Here is a 19,033-nt window from a genome sequence, read left to right on the forward strand (position 1 = left end):
TTCGTCAATTTTTTGGATTTTGATAATGTAACACTTTTGTTATTATTTGATAATTAATGTTCAACTATAGACTAAATAGATTTAAAAGATTCGTCTCGTCATTTACAGTTAAACTGTGTACTGAATTACTCTTTTCAACTGCATTTAATGTTTCATATATATATGTCTAAAAAATTGATGTGATGAATACTTTAAAAAAATTTAGAAACTAAACAGGGCATGCAGTAGTAGGGGCGATTGCTGCATTTCCAGCCACGTCATTGGATTAATTGGTACCACAATTAATAGCTCTATTTTCAAGATCTGGCACGCCAAAGTAGGCAGCTTTTTTGGACGGGAAAGCCCTGGCTTTTTTTTTTGAAGGAAAAGCCCTGGCTAGATTTTAACAGTTGAAACTGTACAAGAGCCCCACGATTACAGTCATGATGTCAAAATAAAGATTACTCGTACACTGTGAGGCCACGAAGGAGCAGCACTGTTTCTCGCTCCTGTAGCAACTTTTTTTTTTTGGAGATTGCAAGCTTTTTTCCTAGAGGTGCTGTACTTGCTGCCTTTTTTTTTCAGAGAAAGTTGCAGTAGCAACTGGAAAGTCACTTCCTACCTATCTACACGAACAATGAGCCTTTGTGGGCCGACATATTCTCCTTTACGGGCCAACTTCTGGGTATCTCTCTTCCAAGTGGGGGTCCAACTTGATTCTTGAATTAACGGCCCAGATTTCTTAGCACGACGATCGCCGCCGTTTTGGTTAGACACACGGCTGACCTCTTCATAGCCCGGCAAAACTCTTAAACTATTTTTTTGCGAGTCGTCTCATACTGTCTTTCCCCTTCCTACAGTGCCACAAGGCGATTTCGAGGGCGGCTCGCTTTTCCCTCCGTCGATCTGCCGGCCCCCTCTCCTCCGACGTCCTTGCCAGCGGCGGAGCTGAGAGGGGTGCCCGGCTCCTTGGCGGGAGGGCCTTGTATAGCTTTAGGCTTAGGTCTAGTAGTTCTTCCGTCCCGCCGGCGTCTTCTATATCGCCGGCTATGGTTAGGTTTCCTCGGCGTTTCTCCGGCGACGATGGCATCAGTGGTGTCGTCTCCGGCGAGATATGTGCGAGGTTAGTACTGGTCTTCCTTTTTGCGTTGGGGAAGGACCTTTTGTGCTCCTCCGTGAGCTCCCTCTTCCGGGCTGGTGTCGCTATCGCCGGCCGCGGACTTCCTGGTGGGCTCCTTCTTCGTTTCGGAGGAGGTGGCGCCATCTTTGTCTCCGGCGGCCTGGCGCGCCATCTGCTGGAGACTGCTTCTCCTTCTTTTCCGTCGGTCAGATCGTTGATGGTCTTTCAACGGCTCAAATCCATCCTGATGGGAGGTCTGGGGTGGTGGTTTTTGCAGCCCAACCATGCTATGGGGTCTGATGATGGAGGATTGGGAGGCTGCTGCTTCGATTCTGGACCAAGTGTTGGCGGATCGAAGCTTCTGCTTCTGACCAGTTGCCCCGTGCGATTGAGGAAGATGAACAGGAGTTTTAGGGACTCCTTTGTTTCTTTTTGTTCGGGGTTCTAGTTGTAAAAGGGGAGTTGTACTATTCCATGTTTTAATATAGCTTCCCTTACGTAAAAAACCTCTTAAAATTTTTAATTTAAAATTATATAAAATTAAAATCCGATTTTTTTTTAAAAACGAATTCTTAAATTTTCTATTCAAAATTTTGCCAATACCACCACTAGCCACAACACAAGCCCACAACCCGACTCACTTCCGCTTCTCCCACTTCAGGCCGCGGGCGTCTTCTCTCCCCGCGCCAGCGAACCGATGGCGGCGGCTCCGAAGGCGGAGGCCATGGACGTCGAGGCACCGGCTAGGCCGCCGTCCACCGCCTCGGATACCAAGTACCGCTCCCCGCACGACCTCCTGGCCGAGACCCGCGCTTCCATCGAGAAGGTCGCTGCCCGGATGCTCGCCATCAAGAGGGACGGCGTCCCCAAGTCGGAGCTCCGCGAGCTCGTCACCCAGATGTCGCTCCTCCTCGTGACTCTCCGCCAAGTACGTAACGTCACGCTCCAAAACCCTAGCCCCCCACCCCCTCCCCCTCCCCCTAAAAGCTCTATCTCTAGATCTACGGTGCTAATTTGGGTTTCATCTGCGCAGGTGAACAGGGAGATACTGATGGAGGAGGACAGGGTGAAGGCGGAGACGGAGGCCGCGAAGGCGCCGGTGGACTCCACGACGCTACAGCTGCACAACCTGCTGTACGAGAAGAACCACTACGTGAAGGCCATAAGGGCGTGCCTGGACTTCCAGACGAAGTACCCGGGGATAGAGCTCGTGCCGGAGGAGGAGTTCCAGCGTGCGGCGCCGGCGGACATCCGCGACAAGACCCTCGCTGCTGACGCGTCCCACGACCTCATGCTCAAGCGCCTCAACTTTGAGCTCGTCCAGGTTGTGTATTCTTACTTGTTGCAACACTGTGAGAACTCTACTTATCACTAAGCTACTTTGCCCTGTTCAGTTCAATGTTTGAGGGGCATACATGTGAACGTTGAGGGTTGCATATGCAACTTTGATTTGTTGAGCTTTTTGGAATGTTCTTGGTAGTGATTGAAAGAAATAGCTGCACTTCAAGCTAATGGAACTTCCATCTGCCAGACTTAGTATTGTTTTGTCAGGTCGATCGTGTCACTTTTTTTTGACGAATTGGATTGTGCTGCCTTTGAACATCGTTTTAATTTTAGGATCCTAGGAGACCTGTTTACTTCATGCACCTACTAAACTTGTTTTTGGATTTTCACACAACTTCCAGCTATCACTTGTAGGATTATAATAATATCTCCTGTAACCTGTTTCGTGAAGTTTGTGCATATATTCTTCATCCATCTCAGTATTTACATCATCTCCATTATTCTCATATCTTAAGTTGGTAAACCTTGGAGGCTTGGATCCTGTTTATTTTTTCACCTTTTCCTTATTTGCTTGCCCACATGATTTGGGGTCCAGGAGGGTAGTCTAATGTCCCTGTGAGGTGGTGCTAGCCTGCTATCATTTATGTTGTTTTCATTATTTCATTTCTGGCTTCTAAAATAAATTTGATCTGTGAACCAGCGGAAAGAGTTGTGCAAGCTACATGAGAAATTGGAACTCCAGAGGAGCAGTTTGCTGGAGACAATTGCTAGTCAGAAAAAGTTTCTTTCAAGCCTTCCATCACATTTGAAATCACTGAAGAAAGCATCGTTGCCAGTGCAGCAGCAGCTGGGCATGCAACATACCAAGAAACTAAAACAACACCATGCTGCCGAGTTGCTTCCAACCCCACTTTACATAGCATACACTCAGTTGTTAGGGCAGAAAGAAGCATTTGGAGAGAATATTGAAGTAGAGATCATGGGAAGCACAAAGGATGCCCAAATATTTGCTCAACAGCAAGCCAAGAAGGAAAATGGTGCGTGTGCATTTTCTTGATATATGTCACAGCTATGCCTACTTGCGAAGTTGCAATTAGTCTTATGTTGCATACCATTCCTGCTTTTAAATACTGAATTGCTGATGTCCTTGAGAACAAATTGATCTCTTTCGATGTCTCCTGCAAGGCTGCAGTCTGTACAAGTTCTTTTTTTGAGTTTTTTTCACAAAGATAGTCTGGTGTTCTCAGGCATTCAATGGCAATGTGCATCTTTCTATTGAAAAAGGTAGAAAATCAGTTTGTGTTCAGTACTGCTGCGTAGCAACGCTTAGCAAGATTTTTCTGGAAGGGCATGTTCTTTTAATATTTGTAATTATAACAGCATGCATGTAGTGCACAGTTGCTTATTTATTTGTCTAAATCTGAGACTAGAGGTACATTGCTCGATTCTCTATTGATTTTAATATAGCATTTCTCACTGTGACAGCAAAGATCGTTAAAGTTGGCATGGCTTCTCAATGTACAGTATCATATGTCTGTTTGTTTTGCATGTAGTCGCTTTTCCCTTATGGGTAAGGATTGCCAAAATTTCGAGATCTTCCTCATGCACCATGCCTTGTATCTATGTAATAGCAGGCACCTTATCAAATGGTGACCACAACAGAATGGACGATGATGTAATTGATGATGATGAAGATGCTCAGAGAAGAAGATCAAGATCCAAAAAGAATGTCATGAAGGAAGCTAATAGTCCTGCAGTGGCATATCAACTTCATCCACTTAAACTTATTGTCCATGTATACGATACTGAAGATTCTGGTGCTAAACGTCGTAAACTCATCACCCTGAGGTTTGAATACTTGGCAAAGTTGAATGTTGTTTGTGTCGGAATTGAAGAATCTGAGGGCCTGGACAATAATATCTTGTGCAACTTATTTCCAGATGACACTGGTTTAGAGCTGCCTCACCAGGTATGTAGTTTAAAATCCAAGGCAGGTGATTTTAATTGAATTCACACCTTTCCTATTGAAAGTTTTGTTATCTGTTTATGTAGCAACAACAATTATTCATGAGCTGGATGGTCTTGGTCTTTAGTTATATGTGTGGTTGTAAGGTCCCGTTTGGATCACCCAGGACAGACTAAACTTTAGGTGACTAAAAATTAGTCTGCCTGTTTGGACCCTAGGACTAAAAAATATGTGGGTGACCCATGAGAATGCAGAAATGTCTACTTTGCCCTTGCGTGCGGGCGGATAGGGTAAGGGGATAAGGTGGAAGGAAAAGAGAGGCGGGGGGTATTCTGGTATTTTTGCAGCCTGATGATTGCTTAGGCCTTAGGTTGATTTTAGTCCAAATTAGATGGGTTTGGAGGACTAATTGACTAAAGTTTAGTTGAGGTGGAACTAATTTTTAGTCTACCTTTTATGCCTAAAGTTTAGTCAATGGATCCAAAGTTCCAAACAGGGACTAAGTTGTAGGGAGTATGAGTAATGTGGGGCTTTTTTCCAACTTGCAGTGAAATCTTGTGTTACTATGTTTTTACCTTCTTGGTGGTTCTCATTGTAGCTGAAAGAGTGACTGTATTATCGATTTTGTGCAGATGGCCAAGATTTATGCTGGGGAGCCTCCAAACTTTACGGATAAGAATTCAAGACCATACAAGTGGGCACAGCATCTGGCTGGTATCGATTTTTTGCCAGAAGTCCCTCCATCTGTTGGGGATGATTCAAACAGAGCATTGAGCAGCTCTGATTTGTCATCTGGGCTTGCTCTATACCGTCAGCAGAACCGCGCGCAGACTATTTTGCAGAGAATCCGCTCGCGGAAAGTTGCACAGATGGCTCTTATGTGAGTCTACAGTATTTTCCGCTTGGGACATCAGTGAGAAAATGTGGATGGTAGTTCAATATAGAATGTAATTGCTGACAACTTTATGCTAATAATGCTTTTGCTTCTTTGCATATGTCGTTCTGAGATATGGCAATACTTAATGAATCATTTAACAGGCTGAGTTTGTGAAACGTCCCTCTAGCTTGAGCATATGTTTTCAAATGATTCTAGTTCTTAGCAACCATCTTTCTGAAATTACATATGACTGCTAAGCTTTACTTGTTCGATTGGTAGCATCCCTTTGAAGTTTTCGAGTCTATTTGATTACAGGTGGCAACTTGATTATTTGACAAAGCTGAAGTGGCCTCGAATAGAACATAAGAATACACCGTGGGCATCACGCACCCCATTGTGTAGTTTGCATAGTTGGTCATTGACAGTTTCTTTTCCTGAGCCATTGTCTCGTTCTAGTTTGATGGTAAGTGGGGCTGCAGGCAGTGTTGACAGTGATCTAGAGAGAAGATCTGTGACAAACTGGGAAGAAACTGAAAGTGTTAGAGAGGATGGGGAGCTCCCAGTTGTCATTCATGCTGAGAACGAGACAAACAGTTCTGCAATTTTGCCCTCTGAGATGTCACCTGAGGTTCGGAGCCATTCTAGAGGCTTATCCCTGATATCAAAGAGTGCAACACCATCTAAGCTAAGCGTCTCACACAGTTTTGGTAGAAATGAGGATGATCTAGATCTCTTGATGTATAGTGACAGTGAGTTGGAGGACCAGCCCTTCATTCAGGAAGAAACTCAAAAAGGTAACCTAATTATATACAAATCCTGGGAGGATTATGCTTCCAAGGAGTTTACCATGGTCTTGAGTAAAACTATGAAGAATGGTCCAAAAGTTATGCTGGAAGCCAAGGTAGACTATGCCATGACTATTTGTTCTACCCTTCATGCATCTTTCATAATCTTGGTTTCTGATAGTTTAACTTCTATCACAGGTTAAGATAAGCATGGAATATCCTCTCAGGCCTCCCCTTTTCATATTATGTTTGCTCTCAGAAAAGTCGGAAACTTTGAAGTGGCACAATGACCTCCGTGCGATGGAAACTGAGGTTTGTGCAATTGTGCTAATAGATTTTCTTGCATTTAGTGCACTTCTCAGAGTAGAGCTAAGCTTACTATTATGGCCTGCAGGTAAATCTTCACATCCTTAGAAGCCTGCCTTCATCGTGTGAGGATTATATATTGACTCACCAAGTTATGTGCCTGGCTATGCTGTTTGACATGCATTTTGATGAGGATTACGAGAAAAGAAAAGTTACTTCAGTGATTGATGTTGGCCTCAGCAAACCTGTTAGTGGAACCATGCTTACAAGATCAGTTAGGGGAAGAGACCGTCGGCAGACTATATATTGGAGAGGCGCTGATTGCTCTTCAAGTTATTTGTAGAGTATGAGTAATCAATATTTCTCTCAATTGAGTTGACTTGAGCATTGATTGTCATTTGGAGGAAACAGAGTTGGTGATACTGCCCTTTCTGTCCTTTTTCTGGTACTGACAGAACTGAGCTTACACAGATACCTGGTTATGCTTGCTTTCTTGACAACAATAGCCGATAAGTTTGCCCGCTGGCCATGTTGACTGTCCTTCGCTATGTTTCTGGTTATTTTACAATGATCTGCAGCCTGTAGGGAGCCTATATTTTATGAGTTACCACAAGGATGACTGCATGTATTTTGTATTATTGAGCTTATCGAAATGTTTGAGGCCTTATCATATATTTTGTAGTCTTGTCGATACCGGCAACCGTTCAGAGTCTATGAAACTCATCCTCAACTCTGAACTATATCCTGAATTTTACCCTGAACATTTATAGCTACCACCGAGTATTGGAAGCTCGCAGCATCTTGTCGCAACAAAGAGCTTGGTTAGACCTGTCCTTGTCACCAGTCTTGAGTTACTGGAATTGCCTTTGCTTAACTGATAGCCGTGAGATGAAGGCTTACGATATATAATTGGCCTTTCAATTAATCCATTTGAGTAACGTCTCGGGTGTGGTAACATTTTCGTTCTGTTAGAAACACTAGAACAGAAAGATGACACTTGTGGCCAACAAGGATGTAAATTGTAGACATTTGACTGCATTTTGCGTTGTGTTCCGACTGTGGGAACATGATGTAGAATAGGATCACATATGGAATAACTAGAACATATAAGTGCACGAGAACGGCATATTTAAAGTGCATCAAAGATTCTATGGTACTTTTCGCCTTTCCGGGACTTGCTCTTTTTTTAAAAAAAAGAAAGAAAAGATAAAGGTGAGATTTATGTTAGAATCTGGGAGGGTAACCGTTCTGCAGCATTTAAGTTAACCGCGACACTAACCTCATTTCACTTCGGGGAGCTTAATAAGTGTTCGAGTACATGCATAGATGATCGGATTTTCCTGACGTACAGAGACAACTTGTGCCATCTCTAAAAGTCTCCCAGACAGATGTGCTAAAACAAGCAAACGACGGTGTAATTTTAGGGGCACATGAAGCTAGCACTGATTTCTTTCTTAATTCTTTTTTATTTTTTTGAGGGAATTCTTTTTTATCTTTTTTAGGGATAATTCTTTTTTATCTAAGGGCACTACTTTCTGGAGAGAGAAAAATAGAGAAGCTCTGCGTCAGAGTGAGCCGCATCCCAACTTGGCCCATGCTGGCGGCCAGCCCATGTACTCCTAGCCAAGTGGGTGGGAACGCATCCTACAATCCAAATTCCAATTTCAAACCGAGTGTCCAGTTTATCTCTTGTTTTTGTTTTTTTTGATAAAAAGTGTTCAATTTCTCTTGGTACAAACCAAACTATATTCACTCGCGTCTAGTGTTGCCTGTACCGGGACTGAGGAACCTAGGCACTTAGGCTGTGTTTAGTTCGCGAAAAGTTGTTGATTTTGGTACTGTAGCACATTTCGTTGTTACTTGACAAATAATGTCCAATCATAAACTAATTAAGCTTAAAAGTAATCAGTTAGACTGTGTAATTAATTATTTTTTCAACTGTATTTAATGCTTCATACATATGTCCAAATATTCGATGTGATGGGTACTGTAGAAATTTTTTTTCAAACTAAACAGGCCCGGCGTCCCGAGCGAGTGGGCTCCGAGCCTGGTGGAGTTGACGTAATCCCGCGGCGAGTGCGGGGGCAGCCCCGGCAGCAGGAGCCCGGCGACCCTGGCGAGCCGCATCAGCCACCCCTCGGCGTACTCCGGCCCGGCGACGTAGCCGATGAGGAAGCTCCGGACGAGCTCCCACGCCGCGTTCACCACCTTGGGCGCCACCGTCAGCAGCGAGAAGTAGTTCTTGTTTGGCTCCTCCTGCGTCACCTGCTTTAATTTCCATTCCAACCAGCGGCAGAGAAAACTCTAGTCAGTTGCCGTAGAACGGGTTTTGGAAGCTTGGGAGGCTCTCTAGGGTCTAGTCTCTATTACTATCTGCTACTGGATGGGATGCATGGTGCCCACAAGGAGCTTCTCGATCTTGGATCAAATTCTTGCTTCCAAGTCTTGCTTGCTTGCCTTCAAAGTTTAACCTATTGCCAATCATATGGATTCTTCTCTATGGATGTATATACATATCCAATGCTTTTGAGAAATGGAATAATAGTTGCAAGTATATGTAAAAAATAAAATCAATTTTTTTTCTAAAATGTCTTGAAATTTTAATACCAATTCAGCGTTAAATCCAAGCCTATAAAGAGTGTTAATAAAGAGCGAAAACAAAAATTCACTGAACCAAAGTGTTACCGAGACCAACCCGTCCTTGGTAGAGGCTGTCGAAGTAGAGGCAGGTGCCGAGGTGCCTGAACTGCAGCGCCGAGTCGTCGTACGGCACCCTGGGCACGATGTCGTTGCAGTACACGAACCTGAAGTACCTGCTGGGCTTGTCCAGGTACCTGCCCATGAACCTCCCGAGCCTCTCGTCCCCGACGCGAGGCTGCCTGAACGTGTACACCCCCTCCAGCCGGGCCAGCACGCCCTCCTCCCGGTGCAGCGCCAGGATGGCCGGGAACAGCACGGCGAGCGCGCCGCCGAGGCTGTGCCCCGCCACGACGAACCTGGCGTCGGCGTTCCCGGACAGGAAGCTCCGCAGCGTCTCGCGGATGGCGTAGTAGGCGAACGGCCTCCGAGCGTCCTGGTCGGCGAGGTCCGTCGGCCAGCCGCCGTGCCTCTGCAGCCCGAGCGCCTTCATGAAGCCGCCGTGGATCTTGCCCACGCCGGGGATCTCGTACCACGAGAAGTCCACGTCCGCGCACCACTGCTCCGTGACGAACGGCCTCGTGCCGCTGAACGCCACCACGGCGAGGCTCGCGTCGGCCGCCCTGTCGGCGAGCACGAACGCCTGCGTCGTGTAGTCCCCTTGGAAATCTGGAGAGGAACACCCATGCTTGGAGATCAAGAAGAAACTTTTTCCATGCTTGAATGGGATTTGCTAGTGTGTGCACGAGCGTTGATCCGTGGTTCTACTTACCATTCCAGCAGTTGTAGCACGCCAATAATTTCATCTGATGAAATGCAAAATTTTAAAAGAATAATTTGTCAGAAAACCTTTTATTATTTAGCGGAGATGATCGACTTAAAGTTTCACCTTCCAATGTTCCTCAACAACATTTTTTATTACGAGCTCGTTCTCGTAGGCTAGCTTGGCAGCCATGATCGATAGAGCAGCGTGGTAGTTGCTATCACCATGCTTAATTTCCTTGTCTAGTTCAACTCTAGTGTCGAGTAGTCCTACGCAGGAGCGGTAAGTGGGGCATGATCTGTCCGGAAATTTCAACTTTCCTGCAAAAAAAAGTTGGAAATGACAGTTAGCATTTATTTACCTTTTATTCTAGTTGGATGTTGATCCGGTGGGGCAGATTGAAGTTTGCACAGTTTGCACGAATGAGTTGGTTTGTATTTGATATGTTCCCTATTCTAGTAGTAGGACTAGTTTGTTAGTACATACTTCTTTAAGAACAGAAGATGACAAGAGGATAAGATGAGCAGAATATTCAGAGTAAACTATTGTTTGAAAGGAAATTCAGAGTAAACTATGAGAAGTGTTCATTTCTCAATCTGAAAATAGAATGGGTAAGGACATGACAAAGCCTATATTTATTTGACAAGAGTTTTTTAACACGCAACTTATCTGATTTCATTTTAGGGAAATCGTCCATTTAGTTTGTTCTCTCAAATGGTGTATTGAAAACACGCAACTTGTCCCTAGCAGCAAGCAAATGACAACATTATTCAGCTTAGTTGCTTAACACGTTGGGGAAGAGAAACATGTAGTATGATTTAGCGCAGAGTATAGAAAAATTATTTTGAATCTGTCTAAACGCAATACGCGTCAACTTTAATTTGAGCTTTTATTGACTTCCCTTTGTAAGCCCCAAAATTATCAGAACTAAACCTGAAGAGCACAAATCTGAAAGCACAGAAATTAGTGTAACAAATTTAAAAAAAACGAATTGAGATGAGAAACTTGGATTCATGAGTAATATACTCCTTTCTCCGTTCTTAAAATTTCACAACATGAATATAGATGTCCAGTTAGTAAGCTAGCTACTGCACATCATTGACATCATGAAGGAATGTTCATGCGTGTGTGATCAAAGCAAATGGAATAATTCACCTAAAGTGCAATAAATGAATCATATTAATCCAACGTCGATGTAGCACTGCTGTAGTTCGACATGCATATCTAGGTTTGCAAATATATGCAGATGAGTTTCTGGTGCTCCTCTCGAAACAATTCAAGTGTAATTGTGTAAGAACCTTGCAGAGCTCTGACGACGAGCGCGAGGACGGCGCCGCCATTCTCGTCGAGGAGGTTCATCCAGTACTCGGTCACCCTCCCGAGCAGCGCCACCGGTTTCTTCGCCCACAGCAGCAGCACCTGCGCCACCAGCGAGACGAACACCGCCCACCGCCGCCGCCAGTCGGCGATCTCCGTGCCGGCGGGACAGTCCACGGCCGCGTTCTCCGACACCTTGCACGAGAAGAGGAGATGGAAGATGTCGTATAACCCGCCTTTGTCCGGTCGCAGCACCATGAAGTCGCTGTAGAAGCCGGCGCCGGCGTCTCCTTCATCGGCGCCGGCCATGCTTCTACGACAAAAGGGCAAGAACCAAGCTAGCTAGAGCAATGACAATGGCGCTGTACGTTGGAACACCTAACAACAAGTCAACAACGAATCAAGCATTGAAGCGTAGGGACGACGGACGAGCATATATATAGATGGGTTGATGGCTGATGACGTGTCATTATTGCAGGATAAAAAAGATGGCAATTGCCAATTGGAGCAGTTAGGCGAGAATTGGACACTGTAGCACATTTCTTACACTGTAAAAAAAATACAAAAGTGTTTGGATTAGTGACAAAAAGCACAGTAACCAGGCGTCACTCTAGCTAAGTTTGGAGATGGAATAGGAAGGACAAATCTAAAATCTATGTTCAAAGAGGGAGGGACCAATCACTTCGTCTGACTCTGACGTAGGAGTACATGCTTTGCCAGGAGGCTATCTCGGAATCCCAGTGCATTTAATTTAACTGACAAGTGACAACGGGAAAAAAAAACATGCTGTCGGAGTTCATCTACAGTTGTCCCTGCAAGCTTGTGAGGTGGTGATGGCGAGGTTGCGTTGCGACATTTAATAATTAAGCTTGCAAAGTCACATGTTACTTTCATCAGCTTCTATAAAAATGAAAAATGGTGACACTAAATCACGATGATCCCACTGTGACAGCATTATTTAAAGTAGATTAGTCTGAGGGTACTCTCGCAGCATGATAGCTTCAGCCATTGAGACTTGGGTGTCAGTCGAGGCGTGAGAACCCAGATGCTGGAAGGATCTATGCATATTGCGCCACAGCCACAGCCACAGCCACAGCCACAGCCACAAGCAAGCCAGCCATGGCGTGGAAAGGTTATGCGTCGAAGCTATCCCTGTATCCCCAAGCAGCAGTAGGGAGTATAGGGACCTCCTGCTCGCTTCGTCAGGGCGGTTTCTTCCGTTTCCGTCGCTCCATCGCCCATCGGAATGGGTGGCGACTGGCGACCGGTCGTTGTTCCGTGACAGTAACGTAGGTGGTCGGATCGAGTGGGCGGTCGACGCCCGCACATATCGATGGCACCACGCACGCCGGCAAGCTGCTTTCCGGCACTCCTCTTCTGGTGTCGAGAGGGCCGCCGGAAGCAACGCAAACTGGCCGAGAAACGCGGCGCGGTGGAACACAACGCAGGCTGCTGGATGGGTGGAAAAACTGAGTGGATCCCTGGGCGGATCACTTTCGATCGGTTCGTGCGCAACAAAACCATCAGGCGAGACCGATGCGGCGAGCATGGCATTGGCAATTGGCATCATACACCTGCCGAGCACTCGAGTCAACTCCTGAAATGAAAGGCCGCACTACTGGGTTGGGCTTGGCGACAGATCCCTCCGACGACGCGCAGCGATGCATGCACGAAGACGCCATGCGTCGCCATGAAGCTAAGGCCTATAGCTGAAGAGGCGGCGGGGCATGATGGCGTGACGTCGCTTGCGAGAAGGAGACGCCTCGCCATGCGACGATTGGGACTCTTCTTCAACCCTGCGCTCTGGTCTGCAGACTGCAGTGCTCGCCAAGCCGCCAAGCCGCCAGTGACGGGCCCCATCATTCTCCTCCGGCACCAGCGTGTGAAGCGGCCACACTGCCTATCACGACATGTTCCTCGGGTCCGCGATGGGCGGCGCTCCAATGTGAAACTCTGTTACATCATTGGATGTTTGATACTAATTAGAAGTATTAAATGTTTGAACCTACACATGAAGCAACATAGCATTCTAGGTGGACATACGAGAAAAATAGAGAGATGATCCTAAAAATTCTCACCAAATCAATCTGACAACTCTTATCATAATTGTTATTGGATTTATTATATTTTCTAATAAATAATCGACCTCCATCATTACAAAAATAGACTAAAATAACCCTTAAACATGTATCTAAATTGCCCACTCTGCCATTATAAAAAAATATCTTTTTAAAAAATTATAAAAACTCTAAAGTAACCCCCTGATCTTCGTGTAAATTACCCACCTCTGCTATTATAAAAATAATGCAAATGACCTCCTTGCATATAAATTATCCAATTATATCATTACAAAAAGTTAAAGTAACTTTAAATCTAAATCTAAATTATATAATATAACAAAATATTAAAGTGCGCCAATATAAAATTCTAAATTACTATTTTTACCATTATTAATATATTATTTATGTTATTATTTATATATAATACTACCCATAATATGGTCACCACGTATTCATGTATGATGGAATAGATAAGAATATCAATTCACAAATAAATAATTCAATTAATAAATATATATCAAACATACATGGAGCTGTGATGCAAAATAAAATTTATTGCAACTAGATAAAATAAATTTATATTTTATAGTATGTGTTAGAATTTAATAGATGAAAGAAGATGTGAGATAGATAATTATAATTATTAGCTATAAGCTTTCTTTTTACATTATTTCTAATTAGCTCATTCGAGGGCACGGGGTGGTGGGCTAGTTGAGCCTAATTAGTCATGATTAGCACATATTTACTGTAGCATAATATGAACAAATCATAAACTAATTAGACTTAATATATTCATTATGATGGTTAGCCTTCATCTATGTAATTGGTATAATTAGCTTATATTTAGTATTTATAATTGCTGACCAAAACTTCAATCCATACGATCCAAACTTGCCTGATATCCACTTTAGTGCTCCAATCACCAGCTGTCATAGGTGCATTATTGCAGTCGCCTCCCAGCTGCAAGCTGCAGCTATACATGACGGAATCACAGACGCTGACTTGTATGTGTTTATTTGGAGGAAAAATATTTGCTCACAAATGAGGGGGAAAAACGGGGCTGCTGGGGTCACACGGCTAACTACCAGCAGACTTGTCATCCACTCCAAATTTTATGTTTTTGGACATAAATTGGCTCATAGTCAAATTTGTTCTGAAATAAATTTATTTTGTTTCGAAACAATTTTTTAATTGTTCTAGCAATACAAAAAATTATTCGGGAACAAAAAAAATTGTCCCGAGCGACTACTAACATTTGCCCTCCGGCCGCTCCATCGCACTAGCCTCTCCCCCACTCTAGTTTTTTGTTTTGGGCCTAAACTAGCCCAACAAACTGGCATACATATGTAATTCAGTCAAATTTGTTTCGAAATATTTTTTGTTTTAGAACAACTTTTTAATTGTTCTAGCAATACAAAAAAAATTATTCCGAATCAAGAAAAATAATTAGTGTGCGATGGTTTAATTGTCAATAATCCGAGCTGCTCCTAACATTTTAAAAAAAAACTAGTATGCAGGGCCGAAAGCCCATGCTGCCTTCCAAACTCAAAACTCAATAAAGAGGCCCATTTTATTACAGTTACCGAAGCCGAACAAGGCCTGGTCACTATACTTATTTTATTACAAACAAGAATAGATGATAACCGGCCCACTGCCCACAGTCGGTGGCCCAGTCCAAAGCAAAAAAAAAGAGAGGATAATTGCGCGTGGCCATGCGGATGTGTGATCGAAACGACGGACAGAACAACAGAGTCACAGGCAGCTACTGTATTCAACACGACAGAGAAACGTGCACCGCGTGCTCCCTGCAACGCGCATGTCGTGGCCGGGCAGTTACAGGGGCAGCTTGTTGATCTTGCAGTGCTGGTACTCCTTGAACTTCCTCGCCTTGTACTTGGCGGGGCTCTCGGCGGTGACCAGCTGTGGGTGCGGCCCGACGACTTGCTCCCCCGGCGGCTCCACGAACACCGGCCACGACATCCGCGTCTTGTCCTTGCTCACCGTCGTACGGTGCAGCACCGCCTTGTAGGCCCCGTTGCTGAAGATCTGTCCGTGTGATGCATGTTCAACATGACACAAAGAAAGACACATCACATCGGCTCGTGACTGCGTCCTGCATTATATTGGCACGTCGCTGCAAGAAAGAAAAAGGGGGGAAAACAAACTTGCCTCGATCTGGTCGCCGATGTGGATGATGAGCGCGTCGGGCACGTACTTGGCGTCGTACCAGTGGCCGTCCTTGAAGACCTGGAGCCCCGGCACCTCGTTGGGCACGAGGATGGTGAGCGTGCTCATGTCGGTGTGCGGCGCGACGCCGAGCGTGAGCTCCGGCTGCGGGCACGGCGGGTACAGGTTGATCTTCTGGAGGAACACCAGGTCGCCGCCGCCGAACGCCTCCGCCATGGCGCCCTCCTCGAGGCCGAGCCCCAGCGAGAGGTGGCCGAGCAGCTCGCGCGCCACCCGCTGCATGTGGCGGCAGTAGGCCTCGTTGGCCTCCCTGTACTCGGGGGGGCTCCGGGGCCACACGCCGTGGTCGACCTTGGCCGGCGGCGCCACGACGTGGAAGAAGAAGTCGTTCCACGTCTTCTTGCCCTCGAGGTCCTTCTGCAGCTTGGTGCCGTAGCCCTCGATCCGCCCGGAGGCCGGGTCCATGGCGTAGCGCTCCTTCTCCTCCCGCGGGAGCGCGAAGAATTCCCGCCCGACGCGCTGCAGCTCGGCCACCACCGGGGAGGGCACGCCGTGGTTCACCACCTGGAACAGCCCCCAATCCCGCGCCGCGGCCGCCACGCGCGCGCCGTACCCGGGCTCCGACAGGTCGATCACCGGCACGTCCAGCGCGGCGCCGCCCGGGAACGTGGTGGCCGCCGGCTGCTCGTGCTCCGGGCGCACGAACTCCGGCGGCAGCGCGCCCAGCGACGCCGCCAGCTCCTGCACGCTGCGATGCGCTTCTTCTCCCATCGATCTCGGCCGGGAAGCAGAAGGCTTGGTCTCCTGCTCCTCCTGCACTGGCTACTGGCTAAGAGCATTGAAGCAGCGGCAAACATATATACACAAGGACAGTTTTGTGTGGCTGGTGGCTGGTGGCTGGTGCCTAGTTGCCGGAGTTGGCTGCGCACGGCACCGACGTTTGGCATCGCGGATCACGTGTTCGCGTTTCTGGCCGTGGAGTGCACCTACCCGAAATTGTTTTTTCTGGTTGTTGGTACTCCGCGCATTTCAGACTAGTGCTTTTCAGCCCTTGTGGGTCTCTCGACAAGTCGGACAGAAGCCGAAAGGGACTCGACTAGCCGTGCAGTGCAGTTGCCCGGGAACATCTCGATTCTCTCAGGTACACTATTCCTTATTCCTCGGAGGCTGACCACCCGAAAAAATTGATTGGTGTCGTGTTTGGAGAACTAGCTCTCAACTATTTGGAGCTATTTGGCCAAGCAAATAGCCTTTTAATGAAATAGCTCTTCACATGTTTGAATTCAAAAAATATTTAATTTTTAATGTATTTTTTTCCAATCATTGGAGCCATATTACTTCTCTGGCCTCACCCAAAATAGTCCAAATAATTACCTTTGGGAGATAATTTTTTGGATAGACTATTTGTAGATAGCGAAGAACTAGTCCTTATGTTTAGAAGCTATGAGCTATTTCGGGCTAAAATGGTGTGGGCTAGACAATTAGTTTTTCTGGCCGTGGAGTGCACCTACCAGAAATTAGTTTTTCTGATTGGTACTCAGCTTGCGGCTCTTTCGACAAGTCGGACGGAAGCCGAAAGGGACTCGACTAGCCGTGCAGTGCCGTTGCCCGGGAACATCTCGATTAGTTGTAGTCTCCCAGGCACTCTGTTTTTTTTTTAAAAAAAATTCTCTCAGGCACCGTTTTTTGCGGGCTGACCACCCGAAACTGAATCCAAAGGTCATGTTGGAGAACTAGCTCTTGCCTATTTGGACTACAGCTATTTAGTCAAGCAAATAGCTCTTTAATGAAATATCCATCACATGTATTTGGATCAAGAGCTATTTAATATTTAAGCAATCATTTACTAATCATTGGAGCCCCATTATCTCTATTGCTGCTACCTCTCTTGTTGTAGTGGGCCCACTCAAAATAGCTCAAATAATCAACCTCTTGGAAGATAATTTTTTGAGGTGGACTATTTGTAAATAGCTAGGAACCGTCCTTATGTTCGGGAATTTTGGACTATTTTAGACTAAAAATGAGATGAGCTACAAAATAATCCCTAAGTTAAGATCTAAATATGCTCAAAGACGCTCATCCTACCGCTCCGGTTGTTGTGCCATGGATGTCTGGTGTCATCAGTGAATGAGCAAGTCTCCCAGCGGCTCAATTGACATGCAAAGTTGCAAACGCAACCTCAATTTTTTATTTTCTTCGGGATAAAATCCGGTTTGCACACTGGAACTATCACAAAAATTCAATTTTCAATTTTTATTACAAAACCGGATAACAAAGATCATCTAATTGTCGAAATTGGGCAAATTTGATCCTTTTGGTGGTTTCAAATGTGGTTTTCCTTTTATATAAATTAAGGTCAAATTTAAAAAAATGTAAGTACTTCATTTTAAATAAGAAAATACAAAAATAGGTATCAAAAGTTTTACTCTGACTCCGATCAATGTTTTCGTGTGATCCTGAACAAGCACGCATACTGCCCCTGATGCCCTGGTATCGGTTGTGTGGTGTGATCTCGACAGAGCTCCAACACGGCAGCGATAAGAATCCCGCTCAGCCCGTGTGGAACTTGCCGCGCCACGCTTCGCAGTTGGTTCCGATCGTTTGCTACCCCAGCTGTCTCGCGTCTGACCTCGACGGCGGCGGGCGGCGGGCGGAGGGGGTGGAGCCCCTTCGACGCGACCCACGGCTTCCCGTCGACGCCCGAGTCCCTCATGTCGCACATCGACGTGGCCATCGCCTCCACGGAGTACGCTCGCACCGGCGCCCTCCTCCGGCCTGCTACGACGTGACGGTCGCGGACGAGGCGTGCGCGGCGCTGGGGCGGGGCGTCCGGAAGCCGCCGTGCGGTCGCTGCGGGTGGCGCTGGCGAGCTGCCCGCCGGAGAAGACCGTGGCCGCCGCTTCCGCTTAGTAGCACCACAGGCAGAGCAGGAAGCCACATTCATCACTGCTGCAGTTTCCTCTGCTCGGAAAATCGCTAATTGTGCCTCGGACTGATTCATGTGTTCCTATTTGCCTGGCTTGGTCAGGACGGCAGAGATCATAGATAGCAAATCTTGGTGTCATAGCGATCTAAACATTCGTCGAAAAAAAATTGTGTGATGGAAACAGGGTGTACTTAATATGGATTATGGAAAACCATAAACAATTTCACCAGATCTCATCTCTTTCTATTCCGTCTGAATCATTGCCTACTTCAGCATCGCAAAACGTGATGTTGATGCACTAAATTAAAACCAACTGGAATGCGTAGATGAAATTCAGAACCTTCAAGTCAAGTGTGATTGAATCATCCAATTTTCTTTCATCCAATGCGTAGATGCAAGGGAAAAGTCCGGTTTACACCCTCCAACTATCGCAAAAGTCCGATTTTCAACCTTTCACTACAAAATTGGACAACATAGACCATACAACTGTCAAAACCGGGCAAATTTGGCCCATGAGATGGTATTGAAGGTGGTTTTCTATTTTGTCAGAATTAAAAATATTCAATTTTACACTAAAAATTTATAAGTAAGTCATTTTAAGTCAAAAAATTATGAAATGGATATCAAAAGTTTTCGAAAAATGTAACATATCTATTGTCACATTACTTGTGAGCTATTCAGATCTAACTTTTTTATGTTCATAATATTTGGTTGCTTGCAGTTATGCCTATTATTTTTAATAACTAAGATTCAAATGGAGCAATAATAGATAGGTTATATTTTTAGAAAAAATTTAGTACTAGTTTCATATATTTTTTTTATTTAA

General features: G+C 45.5%; 3 protein-coding genes across 7 annotated transcripts; 1 reads left to right on the forward strand and 2 right to left on the reverse strand.

Annotated features, from left to right (window-relative positions):
- The first annotated feature begins 1,714 nt into the window (after nt 1-1,714).
- Nucleotides 1,715-7,109, forward strand: LOC120642915 (THO complex subunit 5A-like). 4 transcript variants are annotated; one of them, XR_005662804.1, is made up of 8 exons: nt 1,715-2,027; nt 2,133-2,423; nt 3,084-3,420; nt 4,018-4,352; nt 4,982-5,296; nt 5,542-6,127; nt 6,210-6,323; nt 6,406-7,090. XR_005662804.1 is itself a non-coding variant. In XM_039919496.1 (8 exons), exons 1-8 carry the CDS (start codon nt 1,797-1,799, stop codon nt 6,658-6,660), a joined length of 2,400 nt encoding a protein of 799 aa, XP_039775430.1. In that variant the 5' UTR covers nt 1,715-1,796; the 3' UTR covers nt 6,661-7,109. The 4 variants fall into 4 exon arrangements, 2 of the variants coding, with proteins under 2 accessions (XP_039775430.1, XP_039775436.1); XM_039919496.1 differs by having other exon boundaries at nt 4,015-4,352; nt 4,982-5,229; nt 6,406-7,109; XM_039919502.1 differs by having other exon boundaries at nt 1,722-2,027; nt 4,982-5,229; nt 6,406-7,109.
- Nucleotides 7,110-8,206: 1,097 nt separating this feature from the next.
- Nucleotides 8,207-11,443, reverse strand: LOC120642945 (triacylglycerol lipase OBL1-like). 2 transcript variants are annotated; one of them, XM_039919513.1, is made up of 5 exons: nt 11,016-11,443; nt 9,844-10,037; nt 9,727-9,760; nt 9,013-9,623; nt 8,207-8,582 (listed from the first exon to the last, which is right to left on the reverse strand). In XM_039919513.1, the coding sequence occupies exons 1-5, from the start codon at nt 11,341-11,343 to the stop codon at nt 8,262-8,264; spliced, it is 1,488 nt and encodes a 495-aa protein (XP_039775447.1). In that variant the 5' UTR covers nt 11,344-11,443; the 3' UTR covers nt 8,207-8,261. The 2 variants fall into 2 exon arrangements, with proteins under 2 accessions (XP_039775447.1, XP_039775442.1); XM_039919508.1 differs by having other exon boundaries at nt 8,207-8,585; nt 11,016-11,426.
- A 3,196-nt stretch (nt 11,444-14,639) lies between these two features.
- Nucleotides 14,640-16,121, reverse strand: LOC120642963 (flavonol synthase/flavanone 3-hydroxylase-like). The gene is made up of 2 exons (XM_039919520.1): nt 15,264-16,121; nt 14,640-15,140 (listed from the first exon to the last, which is right to left on the reverse strand). The coding sequence occupies exons 1-2, from the start codon at nt 16,050-16,052 to the stop codon at nt 14,928-14,930; spliced, it is 1,002 nt and encodes a 333-aa protein (XP_039775454.1). The 5' UTR covers nt 16,053-16,121; the 3' UTR covers nt 14,640-14,927.
- Between the last annotated feature and the right edge of the window lie 2,912 nt (nt 16,122-19,033).

This window comes from Panicum virgatum, chromosome 1K (genome assembly GCF_016808335.1).
Source record: "Panicum virgatum strain AP13 chromosome 1K, P.virgatum_v5, whole genome shotgun sequence".
Lineage (NCBI taxonomy): Eukaryota > Viridiplantae > Streptophyta > Magnoliopsida > Poales > Poaceae > Panicum > Panicum virgatum.

Excerpts from the sequence above, each read along its gene's own strand:
- LOC120642915 (XM_039919496.1), top strand. The coding sequence starts at position 1,797 with ATGGCGGCGGCTCCGAAGGCGGAGGCCATGGACGTCGAGGCACCGGCT. Across the intron at positions 3,421-4,014 it reads GCAAGCCAAGAAGGAAAATG|CAGGCACCTTATCAAATGGT; the intron begins GTGCGTGTGCAT and ends TCTATGTAATAG. Across the intron at positions 5,230-5,541 it reads GTTGCACAGATGGCTCTTAT|GTGGCAACTTGATTATTTGA; the intron begins GTGAGTCTACAG and ends ATTTGATTACAG.
- LOC120642963 (XM_039919520.1), bottom strand. The coding sequence starts at position 16,052 with ATGGGAGAAGAAGCGCATCGCAGCGTGCAGGAGCTGGCGGCGTCGCTG. Across the intron at positions 15,141-15,263 it reads ACATCGGCGACCAGATCGAG|ATCTTCAGCAACGGGGCCTA; the intron begins GCAAGTTTGTTT and ends TCACACGGACAG.
- LOC120642945 (XM_039919508.1), bottom strand. The coding sequence starts at position 11,343 with ATGGCCGGCGCCGATGAAGGAGACGCCGGCGCCGGCTTCTACAGCGAC. Across the intron at positions 10,038-11,015 it reads CGTCGTCAGAGCTCTGCAAG|GAAAGTTGAAATTTCCGGAC; the intron begins GTTCTTACACAA and ends TTTTTTTTGCAG. Across the intron at positions 8,586-9,012 it reads ACAGCCTCTACCAAGGACGG|CAGGTGACGCAGGAGGAGCC; the intron begins GTTGGTCTCGGT and ends TGGAAATTAAAG.